The sequence below is a fragment of the Spermophilus citellus genome (assembly GCF_964194105.1).
Source record: "Spermophilus citellus genome assembly, chromosome: 5".
NCBI classification, from domain to species: Eukaryota; Metazoa; Chordata; class Mammalia; order Rodentia; family Sciuridae; genus Spermophilus; species Spermophilus citellus.
This window is the reverse complement of record NC_138186.1, coordinates 137,279,845-137,301,071: the sequence shown is the minus strand read 5'-3', so window position 1 is coordinate 137,301,071 and position 21,227 is coordinate 137,279,845. Positions and strand designations below refer to the sequence as shown.

General features: G+C 37.9%; 1 protein-coding gene across 9 annotated transcripts in view; it reads right to left on the bottom strand.

Moving 5' to 3' along the window:
• L3MBTL3 (L3MBTL histone methyl-lysine binding protein 3) overlaps window positions 1-21,227 on the bottom strand; it is a 109,453-nt gene that overhangs the window by 11,699 nt on the left and 76,527 nt on the right. For all 9 annotated transcript variants that reach the window (XM_081295823.1, XM_081295829.1, XM_081295830.1 and 6 more), the window contains 2 exons: window positions 13,829-13,978; window positions 2,232-2,311 (listed from right to left, as the gene is read on the bottom strand). In XM_081295823.1, the coding sequence (XP_081151949.1) occupies window positions 2,232-2,311; window positions 13,829-13,978 (230 nt within the window). The remainder of the gene's footprint in view (window positions 1-2,231; window positions 2,312-13,828; window positions 13,979-21,227) is intronic.

The following is a 21,227-nucleotide window of genomic DNA, read 5'->3' as shown; positions in this document are numbered from 1 at the left end:
TTCTGTCCTGACCCAAATGGGAAAGTGTTCCCTAAAAGACACAGGGAACTACCTCAGGGCTCAAAAATGATAAAACAGAAAACAATCACCATGGAGCCTCTGATGAAAAGCTCTATAAAAACATCAAAAGGGGAGCACTGATTTATTGACAAAGCTTAATAATTTTAGTAAGTCACAGGGGACATCACTTTTACTAAACAAAAAATAGGGTATGAAAAGAGAAGAACAAGACAACACCATTGGAAATTATAGGAAAATAAAACACACTGCTGTTAAAAATCCACATTACAAGCAGTAAATACTAGATATCAGAAGAGGTTAATGAGCTATTTTAATGTGGGAAACATGTCTAGGACATCAAAAAATGCACAAGCTGTTAAAATATTAAAAACTCTTCCACAGTGGTTGATAATAATCACCTCTCCACCCCACACTGGGCCCTTTTGGAGCTTCCCTAAGACACAGTGGGGAGCTGTGAGACCCTGCTGGAGCAATAAGACCACTGCAGGTTACAACCATTTTTATGCAATGCTGGCTGCTAAAGAAACTGCTAAATATTTTACATATCAACTCTTGGTTCCAATCCAACAACAGAAATCACTAGTCAAGAAAGAGACAAACAGAGTAAAAGTAAAAGTCAAAACTGAAGGAAACTTTTTGGTTCTAAGGAACACCTGGGTCTAAAAAAAAAAAAAAAACAAACAAAAAAAACAACATCATCAAAAAAACCAACAATGCACATTACTTCCCAAGAAATATTCATGCAAAAAAAAGTGCATTTAAGAACCGGGTTCATTTTTCAAAATCAAAAGACTGGACTGAATTGGGGTAGCCAAATCTCACAGGTGTAAAATTGTATTTTGGTTTCATTTCTTCTGTTTGATTTTTCTTAAAAGAAAAAAATAGGCCAAACAACTGTCTAGACACAGTGAATTCTGGAACAGGCCACTCAATTCCCCTTCATGCTAAGGCCAGCCACAGGGCTAGTATGTGGCAGAGCCGAGACTTAATGAAGGCCATGCTATTAACTTTTGGTAGACCAATGCCTACAAAGAAAGGCTGAGCCTCTGTGTGAGAACTAGACATAGCCCTGATAACAAAAACTTCAAAAATTAAATATTTTTCTTCTTTTTCAATGATCAGAAACATTTTAAAGAATCAAATCCTTGCACAGGCTTACTATGCGGCAGCCACTGGTCTAAGGAAGTAAAAATGTTATTGTGTTTCTCCCTCACTACAACCTCAGGAAGACGTTATGTCACCTACTCCTTCTGGAGAGATGAAAAACAGACACACTAAGAGATGTTTTTAATGACATGTCCAAGATCACACAGCTAGCAAGTGAACCCTACTGAACCCTGGCCATCTGTAGGATCTGGATGTGGTGCCATAAAACATGCTGTGGACAGTGCTGAACATGACTTCCAAATTAGTCATTAATTATTGCTTTACGACAATCAGCTACAAAAACCCAAGCACCACTGAGCGAGTAGGTCACTGCAGAGTCATTAGGAACCATTCTCACATCTTACATGATATCCAAACAAAAAAAAAAAGGGTACGTGAAAAGCAAAGTCTCCAAGAATAATCAGCACACTGACAACCAGACATTTTCTTATGAAAAACAAATAATAAGTCATATGTGAATTAATAAGTACAATCTATACCATGACTAGCAGTGGTTACAACTTAATTAAATTACTGCCTTTTAAACAATAATGTAAGTCAAATTATTTTCTCTAATATAACTTAAAACATTTGTTCAAATGATTTTTGTGATACTGAATGGAGATCATATTCTATTTGGATTTCACATAAACTCTGAATTGAGTTTTAAACATATTAAGCAAATAACACCAATAATACTAAAGAAAATGTAGCCCAAGAACCAAGAGAATGTCTCCTACCAAGCTGTATACAATATATGAAACACACTGTGAATATAAAGCCATACATGAATCTTTATCATTATGAATTACATGCTAAATAATTTTTATTGCCTTCATTAAGGAATAAACCAACCAAATAAAGCTGATCTTTAATATAAATCTGACTACTGTATTCCAGTTTAATTCTATTTATTTTGCAGCGCTGGAGATCAAACTCAGGGCCTTACGCATGCTAGGCAAGCACTCTACCACTGAGCCACATCCCCAATCAATAATTATGAGTTTTACATTCTTGAATATTAAGAGTAACACCCATCAATAAGATGAGAATATCATAGTTACCTCTGGCTTCATGTGATGTCCTCATTTCACTTTCTGTTCTCTCTTCAAAGTCTTCTTTGACATCATCAGCATGCTGGTCTCTGAGGAAAAAAAAATGTGTTTCTGTATTTTATAAGAGGAGCATTTAAAAAAAATAGTTCATAGCTACATTTTAACAACTGTTTTTTTTAATTTAAAAAACAAGTACTACCAAAATATTAGAAAGGCTATGTAGTTCTACAACAAAACAATTAACACTAATAACATCTACAAATGCCCCACTTTCTTCATCAACAATTTTTTATTATTATTCAGAAAAGAGATTTTTAAAACTAAGAATATTAAGATGACCTATTCTGGAAAATGTAGCTATATAATAACCCAGTAATAATTTCTCATGCATTCATGATAAATTTTACTTGTTCTGTTTGGTAAGACTTCAATTTAGGGAAAAAAAAAAAAAAAGGTTTGGAAGTCTTGGACAATTATTTACACCATTTTACATCTTGGGTTCCTAGGACTTGGGTTGAAGCTGAGACTGGTCCATAAAAATCAATCTGAATTTGAGGAAGTTTTTCTTGGATTGATTAGGTCAAATCCATAAACTGAACTGATTCTATCACTTTTTGACCAGGAATGACCTAATACTAAACTAAACATAATACAGATTGCCTAAAATAAAATGGGCTCATTAAAAATCTTAATTTAAATCTTTTCCCTTAAGCCAGGAACAAAAATGGCTCTATGAAACTGGGCATATGATACTTATTTAAAGCTAAATTTCAGAGATTTGAAAAATTTCAACCCAATGTATTCTATTTTCAAGGTTCAAAATAAACCTCACTTTGTAATTTCCCCTATCTAGGATACAGTATCTATCTGACTACATATTACAGTGCTTTGTAAAACTCTCACCCAGACCTCTTTTATTGTTGAGTTTAAAGAACAAGGCAAACGCATGTGAAACAAAATATCCCAACAAAACATAAAAGGTTCTACAGTTTTAATTACAAAATAGTAATTTATACTCCATTTAAAATTATAACAATGTAACATAATGATGTTAACATAGTAAGCAGGCAATCAATGTTTTAGAAAAGATTATTTCCAAGAGCAAATGTGAAATTTCATTTGAACCTGACCTCCTAGGCTTGGTTCATAGTAAAAACAATCAGTCACAACTGCTTAAAACTATTTGTGCTCAGTTGAGAATGGGGAAAATCACTTTAGTTGTTCAATTAAATTGTATTTTTTCAAGAAATTCAGAAAGCTCTGAATAAGATTTTTAATGAATCCATTCCAGCATGTTTGGTATAGTAGTTGGTCAACTCAATGGCAGAGGCTCTTACTCCAGAGAAAGTAAAATAAATGTAAGAATATCACTGATAACTGAAGAATGAATGTTAGTTGAGGTATTGATAGAAAACTTTCTTCTCTGTTAAAGCAGTGCCCCGAAGTCACACTTTGTGATTACGACATGTTAAGATCGGCGTACTTTGCACTAAAAATTAACTCATAAACTTACAAACTTGTTTCATATTAAACTGAAAATAATATTCTTTGAAAGTCAAGTTCTATCTTAGTAAGTACAGATTGTAGCCAATGAAAAATGTTGCTTATGGGTAGCTATATTGATATTTATTGGAAAAATGCACTGTGATGATACAACTTAAAAATGGCTTTTCCCAGAGTTAAAGAAAATATATTCCCTTAATTACTGTGATGTTCCTAGAAACTTTGATGAGTAATTTTTTTTCAAGAGATGGAGCAAAGACTAATAATAAGTTTTAGACTTCTCTGTGTAAGTTTTCAAGTCACTTTCTAATAAAAATAGAAGGGGAAAATAAAACTTTTGACCCTCCTTGTTTTACAGTTTCAACTTCCTAAGCAAAAGTTATTCTAGTTACATAGTCTTTCAATTATAGACAAAGTATGTTTATATCAGAATGTGAAAACTTTGGGATAATATAGCAGTATATTCTGCAGCATAATATAAGATATGCTTCCTGACAGATTTTTAAAACTAACTACCTGAAATATTTTTATACTATTGTTAATATTACAACATCACTCAACTTAAAAGCTTCTTGACCTGTTCTCCTTGATAGACATCTCTCGGTGCCAATAGTTATTTAGGCGGGAACACACACTAGCTAGAGATGGGTGTGTCTCAACACAGAGAAAGCAGCCCAGCAACAGTGGTTACATCCTTGGAAGCAAGATGACCTGGTTCAAATTTCAGGTCTGCTACTTACTCATTTCACAGGACCTTCAGCAGCAAGTCACTCATTTTCCCTAATTCTCAGGTGCATCATCTATCTATAAAACAAGGATAAGCTACCCTCACAGAGAGCATTTTGAGGACTAAAATAAAAATGTCTAAAAGTGCTTAGCACAGAGCCAGGAGCATGACACCTGGCAGTGATGACTATTTTCCAACTCCTAATATAGTAGGATAAAATTACCTGCAGATCTGTATCTTTTGAATATTAAAATAGGTTTTCAAGTAATGGTGCCTACAGCTGAACTGCCTGGGTTATTGGCCAGGTCTGCTCCTGAGGAGCAGTGTGGCCGGAACCAAGGATGGGGGTGTAACGCAGCACCTACATCACCAGAAGCCTGATGAGAGTTAAGTGAGCTTAGGTGGGAAGAAGCACCTAGAATATAGCAATTTCTCCTGGGATTTTAGAATTTTCCAGAACCAGTTTTCTTCAATTTATACTGAAATACAATCAGCAAAATTTTACTCAAGAATACTCTTTTGGCTTTTAACCAAGACAGTGGAATCCACTCAGAAAAACATGTTCATTGTGAGTCAGCATCCTCTTTTCCTCTGTAATTAAGCAGCATGTTTTAGATGTCTTACTATCTTACTCTAATTATGCCTTGTGGTAAATATTAGGGAAACAAACATGAGAAGAGTAAATGCCTAGGAATAAGATGACATTTGAATGCATACAGCTGTATTTCCTTAAGTTTGTTTATTTTTCATTTTAAAACAATCCCTAACCAATTAAGTTTCAACTGGTACCCAGTGTGCTAAAAACGATAGAGGAAAATATATGAAACAATAAATAATTTTGCTTCAATTTAAGAATGTATTCGTTTTAACCACCTCTCTAAATTCAGTATGTAAGGAGGAAGTACAATATGCAATGTTAGCAGAAATGTGCTCTATACGTCAGGAGCTTAAACCTCAGTGACTGCCAGCCCAGCCTCAGACACACTGCCACAGGTCAAGTGCAAAAGGCCTACTCCTTAGACTAGATTGAAATAACCTGCTATAGTTTGGATCTGAAAAGTTCAAAGAAGTCCATGAGTTAAAGCCTTGGTCCCCAGCCTGTGGGCCATTGGGAGGTGGAGGAAATTCAGGAGGTCGAGGTCTAGCTAGGCCATCAGAGGCATGTCTTTGAAGGGGATACTGGGACCCTGGCCCTTCCTCTCTTTCCTTCCTTCTGCTATCTCACTGCCAGATGAGCAGACTTCTTCTGCCACCCTCCAACCTCCCACCATGATGCCATAGACCCCAAAGTAACAGGGTCACGTGACCATGGCTAAAACCTCTGGTGAGCCAAAATAAACCTTTCTTCCCTTTAAGTTGATTGCCTCAGGTATTTCAACAATGGAAAGCCAACCAACACACAACACACCCTTCTCTTTCTGTAGTGGCTAATTTTACTCTCATAGGGGCCTTGTCAGGGCTGAAAAGGACTAGTACCCCTAGCAAGAAGTGGGGGCACAGTGAATGCCAGAAAGCCATTAATAAAATGTAGGTTTTTCTGTTTTGAACTTCGAAAGGATGCCTATTTGCACACCCCCAGGAATTTTTTTGTTTGTTTTTTAATACCAGGGCAGAGGTCACATATAGGTAAAGATCACAGAACAAGAATCCCGAGGTTACGCTTTGTAGGTTTCAAATACTTAACCTGTCTCCAAAATGCTTGTTCCTATAAATGAAGAACCTTGAGAAGCTTCAAGGCAAGGAAATAACCACCCTCAAAGGAATTCAGAAAGGTTGGGAAAATGAAACCAGTGGATTAAAAGTCTTATGTCTATGGTTAACATTCAAATAAGGGATTTTAAAAATTAAATTCCTTTTGAAATAAATGATACTATAGCCAATAGTTTTGTTTGTTTATTTTTTGGTACTGGGGATTAAACCCAGGGTGATTTAGCTTCATCCCCAGTCCTTTTTCTTTTATTTTGAGACAGGATATCCCTAAGTTGCTAAGGCTGATCTCAAACTTGTGAACCTCCTATCTCAGCCTCCCAAGTTACTGGGATTATAATGTGTGTGGCACTGTATCCAGCTGTAGCAAGTTTTACTGAATCAGGTTTTCATAAATATGGCCCAAGGTAAACACAGCTCACTCTAATGATTAAAAATAAAGACATTTTGATTAAGAAGCCCATTAAATTAGAAGTTCACATAAGGAACACATATTAGTGAAGGAACATAATAAAGCAATATAACGAGTGAATCAAGTGAGTATTATCAAGATACTAAGGAAAAAACTGCAGGAAAAACTCACTGAACAATTACTCCATCCTCCTATGGAACGGAAAGCCCTGTCCACTAAGGCGAGAACTGGGAAATAAACATGACATGTCACAGACAGACTGAGACCACTGGTAACTTTTTGCTGTTGTGGAAAAGAGAATGGATGTCACTGCTGTTCTCCTTCTCATGGAAGAGTCCCCTGAGTAGGAATTAGAGACAGTCAAGATTCTGCTGCAATACTGCTGCGACAACTTCATAGGCATCTAACAGAAACATCCATCCTCCCTTACACTTGGAATGGCTGCCTTGGCGTCAAGCAGTTGGCATCAGAACCTCAGTGAGGGTTTAACTAAAACTGAGCTTTTCTCCGGTGCATACAAACGACTGCACAGATTAGACCTAGATTCCCAAGAGCAGGAATATTTCAAAATTCCACAACTCCTAATTCATATGTGGCAGCCCAGCAACAAAAGGGAGGGGAGGCTTTGCGAAGCCAGGGAATGCTTGGTCAGTGAAATGACTTTCTCTAATCTTCCACACCAAGCCCTCAGGCCCAGAAAACCTCAGGAGGAAAAACAAAGTTCTCCAAGACTACTAATTAACTTTGGTAATCTTTTAGAACTCTGGCTCTAAAACTAATTTTATTCTGCTTGGTGTGATAGTTTTGCAAAGTAAATAGATGTATTTAGACTTGTAGTCTGATATTTTATGTTAGCTCATCTCCCCACCTGCTTAATAAGGTACAGAGGCTGTAGTGTGACTGGCAAAACTGTATGAATGTAAAACCTTTAAATCCGATTGATGGTAGCAATTCCTACAACCTGTTCCATGTAAATTTCAGAGTGAAAACATGGGCCCTACAACTAAGAAGTCATTTTAATAGCTTATAATAAATAGAACGAGCTAAATTTTTTTCATTAGATTACTTTAGCAGTGGGCCTTTGTCTTATACAAGGAAATACAAGCGTTTAGCAGGCATTTTCAATATGCTTTATTGTGTTCCTGTGTTTATATCTTCACAAGTTTAAACATCGGAGTGTAAAACATTGATTTTTAATAAAGATAGCACCTAATTTAGAACACAATTAACAAGCAGCTGTAGGACAGACCTCATGTGAATTAGACTATGTAGGATGGATGCCTAGTGTTTTCTAATTGATAATACATTGATAATGATTGTGAATCATTACTCCGGGGAAGGATGTTTACATTCAACGGCATTTTCCAAAGCCCCGCATACAGAAGTCTTGCAGGAGCTTGTTAAACATGAGGATGAGAACTTCTCATCCTGGGTCGAGAACTTCCTTTTCCTGACAGTTATCTCTGGACGCAGTGCCTGAATTCCACATTTTTAAAAAAGCACTCTGGATAATGCAGGTACAATTCTAAGTTTGAGACCCATGGTTTTATTAAGACACAGAAAGAAATACACATATTCTTTTACTCAGCTTGTGGACTTGTAGAATCGTTATCAGTCACCAGGAAAAGCTACCATCCGATGCCAGGGACAGAGATGGCTGCTGCCATGGAGTGAGGCCATCACCTTCTGGAAAGCCCCAGCTCAGCACAGGTGTTCCTTACACTTCAGACAGATGAATGGGTGAGTGGGAAAAAACTGTGTGCCTATGTTTCTACCTGGACAGGCACTAGGAAATGCTCATGAGTCTCTGCAGGCAGAGTCTAAGCACTCAGCAGGGAGAAGACTCAAGCAGGGAGCTGTGGAATGTAGGGCAGAGCTTCCCTGGGTGCAGGAGCACTAGGATATTGATCCCTGCAGGCCTCCATAACCCTCTCAGGCTCATCCATGTCCTTGTTATTCCTTACAAATGCTGTTACTTCTCTAGTATCATTATCCGTGTGGCTGGGATGGTAAACAACAACAGACAGGAAAGTATCAACCTCATTTACTTAAAAAAAAAAATGTAGATACGTATTTGGGGGAGTTATCTTATTTAATAACTACTCCTTAGATATCTGGTATGGTGATCTTACAAAGTTGGAAATGTAGGAGTTTTAAGTGAACAAAAAGAAAGTATAGAGCTACTACCTATTAGGCTATATGACAGGCATGTCTCCTTTGAAGACGGACAGATGAGTCAAGGTCACCATTACATGTTGAGGGATGCATGGCAATATGCTCAGGGCTGAGGCTAATTCAGAGTGAGATAGGACGCAGTCTCTGCCTTTATGGAGTGTATCATTAAGCACAGTACACAAACACTTTAATAGAATCAGGATGTGTGATATGAGAGCATGACAGAAGGGCAGAATTGGCAGTCTGGAGGATCAGAAGAAGCTTCCCTGAGGAAGGGACAGTTAATGCAAAACAAAAGATGAGAGATTTGCCAGAAGACACACAGAGGTTTGGGGTAGAGAGAAAAGGATGGTTGAGAACCAGGATGCATGAAGCATTGGTTAAAAAAAAGGGCCTGGTGGGGGCAAGGCTGAGAAGTTCAGCAGGGATTAGTTGACACAGGACTTTGTAGGCCACATGAAGTAGGGTCATAATCCTTATTAATGGTAAGACACTGAAAAATTTTAAGCAGAGGGATACACTCAAATGAATTTTTAGATGCAAATTCCAAGGTTCTTTCCTAGAAAATTCTGGTGATCTAGGAAAGGTTCCCAAATTTGAATTTTAAAGACGTTGCGGGAATCTGACATGAAGCTAACTTTAGGAATTACTATTATGGAACATCAGTAATTCCTGTGGGCTTATGCGAGTAAGTAGTACTTAAAATAATTCTACAGTGTGTACAGAATACACACGTTCAATTGTTCATTTATTCTTGGTCATATTATATCAGCCCTGGACCAAAAGTAACACCAGCGTATCACTCATTCTAGGGGCTGTTTGGCATGTGGAATGGGTGAATGGGACGTGGGATGGTACAGCACTTGCTATCAGCACCCTGTCCACCCACTGCCACTTCAGCACACATGGGGCTGATGTCCCCTATGCCACCTGCACTGCTTTCCTGCAGGATTCCAGGGGCAATGGCTGCTTTGGCTGCCATGCAGCAAGGCAGATGTGCTGAGGAATGCCATGTGTAGCCTCACTGTGGTGCAACAGAAGTGGTGTTGGCACAGTTCAGCTCCCTCGTCCCTCTACTGGGCTAGTTCTGAGATGTGCGGTTTGGACAGCATCTCAGAGTTTTCCCAGATCTGTGCTCCTGCTGCCCACGGTGGCAACCAGTATGACAACTATGTTTCTTCTGGCTGCCTTTCCTTCCTTGTCCCCTTCTTCACTCCCTGACTCATGTTTTCTTCACATCCCATGGAAACCACCTGCAACCACCTCCTGGTCTCAGGATTTACTTCTAGGGGTCAAAACTGTCTCTTGCTGTCACAAAGTACATTAAAGAAAAGACTGGCAACTGCATTTTAGCAAATTATTAGGAATGCTGCAAAGAAAATCTGCTAAAATCTGAGTGGAAAATTATATCCAGGCAAGCAATGATTACAGGAAAAAAAAAGAAAAGATAATTTGATATTACATGAATCATCTTATTTAAGCCATCTCTCCAAAGCATAACCCAGGAATATAAAAGAAATTGGCCAGCCATGCTTTTGTTCCTAAGGAACAAAAGAAAAACAGATTGAGCTCTCCCAATCCAAATTTCTAAAATCTCTAAAACCTGAAACTTCTTGAGCAATTTTAGAGAATTTCATAGTAGGGATGCTTAACTGGTAAAGTCCATGCAAATATGCTTAAATTTGAAACACTTCAGATCCCAAGCATTTTGGATAAGGGATACTCACTTGTATCATGAAACAAATTGTAAACTATTCCTCTTTCAACCTCATTAATAAAAACTAACATTTATGCTGCATGAAGTGGCACATGCCTATTGTCCCAGCACTTCAGGAGGCTGAGGCAGGAAAATCTTAAGTTCAAAGCCAGCCTCAACAACTTAGCAAGGCCCTGTCTCAAAAAAAAAAAAAAAAAAAAAAAAAAAATATATATATATATATATATATATATATATATATAATAAAAGGCTGGGGATGGGGCTTAGTGGTAAAGCACTCCAGAGTTCAATCCCCGGTACAAACAAAAAATAAAACAAAAAACCCACTAACATTGATAAAGGGCTTTTTTTACTTATTAATCAAATTATAAGAGCTTTATATTACATTTAAACTTTCCATCTCACAAACTTTGAGGTTAATAACACGTAAGGAACAATTTGTCTTCTCCTAAGAAGTAGGGAAGCCAAGATTTAACTAAGCAGTACCCTATGCCTTGAATCACCAAGTTATACTACTTTTCTATGAAGAAAAGTACAATGACAACATAAAACACTATGATGTGCTCTTACAGTGCTGGATCTAAACTATTTATTGGTTTGCACCTTGGATATGAATCAGAAATATTTAATATTTTTTTCTTCTTTTATTAGTGCATTATGATTATGCCAATAGTGAAAATTGTTGATACATACTTGTACATGCACACAATATAATTTAGTCAGTTGTGTTCCCCAACACTCTTTCCCTTTCCTTTCCTCCCCACTTCCCCTGGAGCCTTTCCTAAACTTTACTGATTTCCCTTCTGTTTTCATGAAATTTGCCCCTACCTTTCCTTTTTCCTCTCTAGCTTCTACAAATGAGAGAAAACATATGACCCTTAACTTTCTGAGTTTGATTTATTTTGCTCAACATAATGTCTCCAGTTTTTTCCATTTTCCTGCAAATGACATAATTTTATTTTTCTTTATAGTCGAATAAAACCCCATGGTGCATATAAATATGCGCCATTTATACACACACACACAGACACACACACACCCCTCATATGTGTTCATATATGTCACATTACATATATTTCACATTATGTATATCACATCAACTATACCAAAGTATATATGCACATATATATGTATATATACAAATACTACACCATACTTTCTTTATCCATTCATCCATTAATGGACACTTAGGCTGATTCCATAGTTTTGGCTATTGTGAATTGTGCTACTATAAACATGGTATGCATGTACTGCTACAGTATGCTCAAAATTCTTTAGGATAAATATTGATGAATGGTATAACCGGGTCATTTTGAGATTCTACTCCTAGTCTTTTGGGGAAACTCCATACTCATTTCCATCATGGTTTTACTAATTTACAATCTTACTGACAGTGTATATATGTCCCTTTCCCCACACACACTTTCCAGCATTATTTGTATTCTTGATGGCTGCCATTCTGACTGGAGTGAGATGAAATCTCATTATAGTTTTTGATTTGCAGAGAAATACCTAAGCTTAAAAGCTACATTTAGAGATTAGATAGTCAAGCTTGGAGCCTAACGGCAGGAACCTAAGTGTTAACATCAGACAAGGAAAAAAAAACCTGGCAAAGTTTAGTAACATCAACTTTTTAGGGTCCCTTGGGTTTGTACATCTTAAGCTATTATCAGGAGCTGGGGCAATGCCTGTAGTCCCAGCAACTCAGAAAGTTGAGGCAGGAGGGTTGCATGTTCAAGGCCAGCTTTGACAACTTGGTGAGACCCTGTTTCAAAATGAAAAATAAATAGGGCTGGGATGTAGTTCAGTGGTAGAGCACCCCTGGGTTCTATACCCAGCATCACTAAATAAATAAATGGGAAAGCACTGAACAGAAAAGGATTGCATCACTGATAGTATTTCCTCAGGGAAATAATATTTGAGAAAAATACCTAGAAGAAATGAGAACCATCATTGTATAATACCTAGTATAGCATCAAAAATACTCAATAAATATTTTTTAATCTACCAATAATAATTTACTTTCAGGAAAGTTTAACTTTTCTACCAGGAATTATAGAAGCTCTTAATCAATATGAGGTTACTTACTTCCTCTAGGCTTTAAGTGATTAAATACTTTTTAATTAAGCAAAAAATTGGTAATGCTATGTGCATTCCTGAATATGTTCCAAATAATCTTATTTAATGTATAACTATAATGTAGCAGTTAAAAACAAAACAAAAAAAATAATAAATAGAAGGAAGACCAATACAGCAGAGGAAGAGGATTGTGAGGGGAGATGAGAAAAGAAACAGGAAGCACTGGGGAATGAAATGGAGCAAATTATGTTATGTCCACTTGTGGAAAAGTCACAATAAACCAATATCATGCATAATTATAAGGCACTAATAAAAACATAATGAATATAAACTTTTTTTTTTCAAATTGATCATCTTTGTCATTTTTTTTTTATTCTAACTTCTTGTTATACTACTGATTTGCCCTAGGTGGACCTTTCTTATTGTTTCTTGGTTAGGTGGAAAAAAATGAGAAGCAAAGTAGAATTCCATAAAAAACTAGCTACAATGTCTGTGAGGTAGTTTTTTTTTTCCTGTATATTAAAACTGCAGCTTTTGCCAAAGTCAATGCAAAAAGTGAATTGAGAAGATGCAATTAAAGCAAGTTAGCACATGTGAACCCTCAAGAACAAGGCTCCAAGGGTCTCTACAGAAAAGGATTAAATCCTATGACCAGCAGAGTCCTGCCCCTATTTCTCCTCTCTCACTTGACATGAGGTCACTGCTGCTCTGTCATTGTCCCTCCACAAGTTAGAAAGGGACACATCTGCCATTTTCATCATAATGGAATAAGACACTTGAAAACTATTAAAACATACACACAAATCAAAGTAAAACATTACTAGTTAAGATCTTCCTGAAAAGAAGGAAATGCACTAGGAAAGAAATGGAAGACCATTTCTTTACCTACTAAAGACAGTGTTTCCAGCCTTGGGCTACACACTGAAATTAGTTTTTTTTTTTTTTTCAAATGGAGGTCAGTCCAGCCTTGAACTCCTGAGCTCAAGCCATCTCCATCTCCCAAGTCCCTGAATTTACAAGTATGAGCCACCATAGCCAGATTTGTGTTAAGGTTAAGAAGAAAAAAAGAAGAAGTAGAGGAAAGATTCTTTGATCTGTTGGGAAAATGTGAGTCAGGATGGAAGAGGGGGAGCTGTCAAGCACTGAATCCTACCATCATTTCATAGATGAAGTGCCTTTTCAACAATGCACAAGAAAACATTACCACAGAACATAAAATGTCTAAGACAGGCAACCTCTTCAATAAGAGTGCTTCCCAACAACACAAATATCATCATTTTAATTACCTGATTTCAGGAGATGAAGAGCTCTCATTTGTGTCTGTCCTTTTATTTCTTGGAAATGATGGGCTAGCTGGAGGCATCTCACCACTTAAGCGGTCTGGGAAAATTCGGTCTTTATTCAAATTGATTTCTGAATAGGGACAGTTGGCAGCACTAACAGATTAAAAGAAAAAGAAAAGAACATTTCCATTAGACCATACTTAACTTCTTTCAATTAAATGACAGGCTACAGAGTATAAAATTCTGAAATTGATCTGAGTATGTTATGTATATTTATATATGTTTATACGAATGATCAAACCTATTGTATGAAATACTGTATCTTTAAGACATAATTTAGGTAAAGTCTGATAGAAAACATGCCTTTGCATAGATTCTTAAGAAGCAATTTGCTGCAATCTTTAAAACTAAGCAATGGTCATTAAACATTTTTCTTTGTATTGTTCAAGGGTAAAAAGCTGTGCGTATCTCCGAGAAGAAAATGCTTAAAGACATCACAGGAGGGCTCCTGAGAGAAGTAGGAGAGACTAATCTGGTCAATGAGGCACATCTGCTTCCTAAGGGGATCCTCCAGGCTCCAGAGAGTCAAGAGCTACAAAATTTCCTTTGTAATAGTTGCTGCCTCCAAAGGAGGGAGGACCCGCTGTGGAACATTCCCATCCTCAGGTCTGCACCTATAGTTAATGTATTAGAAAATACACACATAAACCTAATCCTATCCCTAATATGATAAGGGACCAGAAGCTGACTTGGACAGCCACCCCTGTAGCTCCTTTCTCTTCCCTCCCTGTGCCTGCAGGTCAGCTCGAGGTCTGAGGATGATGGCTCCTATTATCGAAGCCAAGGAAATCAAGGTCATTAATTGTCATTAATTGTTAATTTAGGTAGACACCTGTACTTGGGTGTCTCCAGTCTTCACAACAAGTGAAGAACCCAAAACAAGTGAGAACCTGTATCTCACTGACCTCTCTAACTAACTGTCTACCTTGATTGTTTATAGGAAGCACCCCCAGACTCCACTCTGGGGTTCTGATGGAACTCAGGGCCTACAGAGACTCCTGATGCAAGAACAAGTACTCTGCCACTGAGCTACAGCCCCAGCCCCAGGAAATCTTCTTAAATCTGTAAATGATTTTTCTTTGGGTAAATTATATTTATGTCTTATGTGTTCTTTTCTTTAGTTTAGGTCATAGTGAGAATATTGATAATTACCCAGGGGAAATTTTAAACAATGCTTATTTACCTACCATCCACTAAGACGGTACACACTGATACACACTCCTGGGAAGAAAGAAGAGTTTTTCCTACTAGATAATTGTAATAATGGCTTATAAAATTTATCGATAATATCCTGTAAAAAAAATGCAACCTTTATATCATTTAACTACATGCTACTGTACACTGGTTAAGCAAAAGAAAAAAGTAAATAACACCTGATCATATGTTGATATAAATTCACATAATGTTAACCCAGCAATAACAAAAGCAATAGCCAGTAATATTTATGGAGCATTTACTATCAATCAAGCATAGGGCTAAGTGCTTTTCATGCTACATTTTGCTTACTCTTCCCAACACACTATGAAGAAAGCATTTCATGAGATAAACTAGGGCTTAAAAAGTTCAGTAACTTCAGTCTTTAATTGTTCCAATAATTTTGTATGTATTTATCAAGCAAGTATTTATCAAGTGCCTATTATGTGCTAATTACCTTTCAAGGCATTGGAAATATAATAGAAAATAAAAAGACTAGATCCTGATCTTATGGAGCTGATAGTCTATGGGGAGATGGGCAATGCAATCATCCAAATAAGTTAAAGAACTTCACACTGAAGAAAGTAAAACAGTATGACATAAGAGAGGATGTAAGGTCTCCTGGGAGGAGCAGCATCTGGGCAGAGCCCTAATGGTCAGAAAGCAGATGCTCTGTCCACTCGTAGGGGAGACTGGTCCAGGATGTGGGACACAAAGCCAGAAGTGTTTGAGGGAGAGACAGACCAGCTTGGCCAGCATGTGAGAATGAGGCAAACCAGGAGATGCAGACAGGGTGAGGATCATGCAGGGCCCAGCAGTCTTCAGTAAAAATTTTTACTTTTGGTTTATTGGAAACCATGGAGAGCTTCAGGTAAGGGAATGATAGGGTTTAACTTAAAAAAAAAAATCACTCAGGCTGCCTTGTGGCTAGATCTCAAGGAGGCAAAACTGGAGCAAGGTAAGAATTTAAGAGTAAAGACACGATGGAGATGTGCATATATGTGGCCGAAATGGAGGAAAAGTAAAAAGGACCACCATAGCATCTTCTGTGATTCCCAACGTGACCTGTTAGTGAACAAGGGATGGCATGTAAAAACAGCCTTTAGGTTTCTGGCTTGAAGAACTGGTGGTAATAGAAACACCACTTTTGTCCTTTTTTTGAGATAAGAATGACTAGGGATAAGTAGATCTGGGGCATATCAGGAATTAGCCATCCAAGCAGAAATACTACTTGTCCAAGGTCATATAATAGTGAAGCAGCTCAGCAGAATGAGTGCTCTATTTTATTCATCTTACTGAGAAGAGGAATACAGAGGAAGGTTGAAGGATTAGGTTTGGGCAGAGAGCAGGGTGCACCAGCATAGTCCCTTGGAATGGTCTGCATAGGATAGGGCTCCTGGGCCGCAACACTCATGCCACTGACCACAGGCTCCCTGCCACGCCCCGACCTATTCCTCAATTTCATAGAGGTGCGGATGCCAACTCTGACTTGCCTTCATACCACTTCTCAAGATGAAAAACCCGGATGGCAACATCTAACTGGGATGGGAGGGTCTTCTGCCCACACTGTAACCTCCTGAGGAAGGAAACCAGGCTCCTTCCTTACAGACCCTTACAGGAGGTGGTACCTGCCTAACACTGATCCTGATTTTAGGCAGAATCCAAATGTCTACAGAATGCTTCTACTCAGATATCCTAAGTCACCTAATAAGAGATATGTTTAAGACCAAAATTTATCATCTCTAGTAAATCCTGCTCCCTGTTCCCCATCCCTGAAGAGTAAAAACAGAACTAGCTCCTCCTGCTAACTCCTGTTCTTTTTCTTTCTTCTTTTTTGGTAACAGGGATTGAACCCAAGGGCACTTAACCACTGAGCTACATACCTAGCCCTTTTCTATATTTAGAGACAGGATCTCACAGAGTTTCTTAGGTCCTCACTAAGTTGCTAAGGCTGGTTTGAGCTCACGATCCTCCTGCCTCAGCCTCCCAAGCCACTGGGATTACAGGCATCCACTACTGTATGGCTGGCCTATTCTCTTTTTCTGACAAAGGAAATACATTAACCTGCCTCAGATCTTAACCATCATTGATTCCTCTTATTTTATATTTTTATTGCAAATTTATCTACTTGGATTTTCTGACAACAGAAGAAAAAAAATTCAAAGACAATGTTTTTGTTTCTTTTGACAATATGCTGCTAATCCTAGAATAGCACAATCATCAAGTTTCACTTATTGTTAAGTTCACTTATTGTGGCTTTGCGATCAGTGAACAACAGTGTGTACGTTCACCTTGGAATGTGATGGGACACAAAGCAAATAAAAGAACATAGAGGTCCTGTTCACAGTCCCAACAACACAAAGACTTGCAGGATTCTTAGATGGTTGGGTCCCCAGCTAAACACCACAGGCACAGAGTAGATGACTTACATTACATGCTCTTCAGGGCAGGACTTCATATATTTATTGAATAAATGAAAGAAGAACAGATATTTCTTGATCACCTTTGTAAACTTGGGTAGCCAAGAGAAAAGCAGAAATGCTGGTCAGATGATGCTTACTATCTAAATCAATCTCTTTCTGTCTGTCTTTCTCTCTCTCCTTGGGACAACAGATTGCCAGAGCCCAGAAGGGAATCTCAAAATTCTCAATCCAAAGTAGGGAAAATAACCACAGGCTCTCAGCAGAAATTTACTAATGAGCAGGTAAACACCATCCACCCAGGGAGCCCTGTGATGATCAGCTATTGACTTTACACTGACCGTTTCACTTCTTTTGAGCCCTGAGAAAAATAAAAAATGCTTGCACACCATCCATTCTGCCGCTCCTGTGGGGCGGAGGAGGATGCCACTGGCTACTGAAGCAGGAGGTGATGAAGAAAGGGGATGCCACAAAACACAAGCAGCCACAGCCCTAAAGGGATGGCATGCTGTGCAAGAGAGCAGGCAGCCTGGTTCTAAACGCTCTCTGCTGCTCTGTCCTCCACTCAGTAAGGATCAAGCACAACTTTCCAGGCTATTTCTTTATCATCCTCAGTAAACTGTGACCTCTCTGGGCACCTTACCAGGCTAGGTGCTCTATGTGTCTTACCTAATTCATCTCTCACAACCCTAGGAAGTAGTTCCTACTACAATACTCATTTTAGCAGATGCAGAAACTAAGGCTTGGACAGGGCAACTGGGCAGTGTCACTCAAATAGTTCTTGGTGGAGTTTGACCATGAGCTTCGGCTCTTAACTGCTGCGCCATATGGGTAAAGAGCGCATGGGAATGTTGAACAATTTTCTTATTCCTAATCCATGACAATGAAATGGATGTGAAAGTACCATCTTGTAAGCATGAAGCTACCACCTGTTCTCTAGACGTACGCAGCTCAAACGTACCACACACTTACTAAGTACCAGGTACTATTCGAAGTACTTTATTACATCCTCCTAGTAGTCAGATACTACTGTCACCCATTTTACAAATAAGGACACTGACAGAGAAAGGTGAAGCACTGGCTCAAGGTCAAGGAACTTTGTAAAATAATTCTTACCTGATGCCTTTCAAGGCAAGCCAACACACAGACATATGTCAAGTATTTCAGTACCTCACCCATCCACACTGACTCCCCCTTAGGATAAGAACTATACTGCAATTCATAAATAATCATGTTTTCAAGGAATTGAGGTCACTCCTATGTCTCCTGCTTAAAGGAACACAAGAGATTTGTGATTTTTTTTATCATATTACAAATGCTGAGTATTCTGTTTACTATTTCTTCTGTAATGTATAAATATAAGTTATTTTTTAAATTGTACATGAACTTTGAAAAGTCACTAGTGCTGATACAAAGAGTTACATTCTTATAATACATGTAATGATTTCTAGTTGTTCACGTATTAAGCTTCTAGTGACAAAACCTTAGTAAGGTTTCATTCTATAAACAATGTATGTGTATTCAATTACACAATTCTTCAGAGCAGAGGAATAGAACATAGGATTACACTGTTCTCTCTTTTAAGGGTTCTATTAGGCTGCATGTGGCTCCATTAGCAAATAATTCCATATCAGCCATTTAGACAAATACTTGCCTAATGGTCCCTCTCAGGGGGGCTATTTTTTCTAGGTAACACTGGTCTGCTCATTAGATAAGGTGAAGGGACCACCTGACTCACTACTTTCCACTGCCATTTTAAAAACTTTATAACTGGAAGCATATTTATTTAAATAATCAGGCAAGATCTCCAGTTTAAATGTTCCTATGATCATTCTCACACTCTGTCCTGATAAAAAACACAAGACAGGCTCTATCAGGAAAGCCAACATACAGACATATGCAGAGACGCAGATGCCCATCAGGGCTGGGGTGAATCCTGCTTCTTCTGACACTCTTCCTGGGCACACACCTAGGCATCGAACCTCAGCCTCCACATCTATAAGATGGTGCCCAATTCACAGACTTGAGGAGCATATTAAATAGGTCAAACGTGTGAGTCCTTGGAATAGTGTGTGGGAAATCTCTGCTACATCCTACCAAATTACTGCTATTAATGCTGCTTTACTAGGGGGTTAGAATTAAGCAATATGGCTAGGAATATCCCTAGAAAACATGGTACCCCACATCTGACACTCTCACTGATCATTTTTATTCCTAAAAAAAGGTCACATTCTCAAACTTCATTACTGAGATGCATGTTCTGTTTCTAACACTTCTTGGATCAAATTCAATTTATAATCTTCAGAGATGATAGCAACAAATGCTAGTCAAAACACAGCCTTTTCGTTATGTGTGCATAAAACGGACTATATTCATGCTAAAAGAGCATCTTTCCTTGTTATCTAAGCAAAGAATGCATGTTTTGATTTATGCAGTTTCTCAGTAAATTAATCCAGAGAGAATTTTCTCATTATGTTTTCTTAAACGCAGCATTCTTTGCAAGGACAAAAATAAGTGCCAGTGAAATGAACCTTTCAAAGAATATCCATGATGCAGCAAGCTATTCCATGAGCCTACTAAAGAAATGGAAAGCAGGCTGGCCTTTTAAGGATTAATATCCTGCCAGAATAAAGAACACTGGGAGTCAAAAATAGGACAGCCTAGTCAGGGATCCTAAGAAAACCCGGTCCAAAGGCTGAGAAGAGCAGAGGGCACTTGGGCAGAAGGTGGAGCCTCCCACCCATTCTGTGAACTGCATTCCTCTGTCCAGAGGCCCCTGACCACCAAAGATCAAATAAAAATTCAATGGCATCCCAACAGCACACTGTCAGTGTTCACCTGTATTTTGAATTTCTTTATTCTTTTCCTTCACATTTGAGCAATTTGCCTTTAGTCCAGTGAATGTCATGGGATTGTATAGTGCTAAGGTAAATGTGACAAAGCTTCAACATTAATTATTGTTTTGTATCTTATATTTTAATTAAATTGTGTATAGCTATCTAGTTCCACCAGTACATGAGTCTTTGAAGGCTAGGTAGATGATGATTCATGGAGTAGTGCCTTGAAAAGCAGCCAGGGGGAGTGGTAAAGAATACAGAGCCTCAAGCTATACAATGCTCCCATCAAACCAGCTGTAAGGCGAGTTATGAAACCTCTCTAGTGTCTCAGTGGTCTCACCAAATCTTGTGGGAAAGTAATAGCTCTGATATCATTGGGTTGTTCTGAAAGCTATCCAATACATGTAGAACAATTAGGGCAATCCCTTGCACAGAGTAAATAAATGGTCGATATGTATTCATTGTTCTATTGGCTGCTCACAAAAAATTTACTAAATGTACAATGGCAAATTAGCATGCTCATGAATTGTTTCTGGTATTTAGACTTATATAAATGCCTGAAAAATTCAGCTGCTTTCACTAGGCAATATTTAATAACTTCCAAGATGTAGTATTTTAAACTCAGTTTAAATTAATCCAGTAAATTAATCCAAAAAAGGATTACTAAGTGGATACTTGCAAATGGAATCATCATCCTCTGTTCAGATTTTTTATTCTAGGACATACTGATCCTCATAAGAAATGGAGAAGAGTATTGCAAAAAGAAGATAAGCATGATTAGAGGTCACAGAGATGAAAGAAAGAGAAGAAAATAATTACACCAATCTTGCAATTCCTATTAATACTTGGAGGATTAGGTAGAAAATTTTCAGAATTTTTAAAGACCTAGAT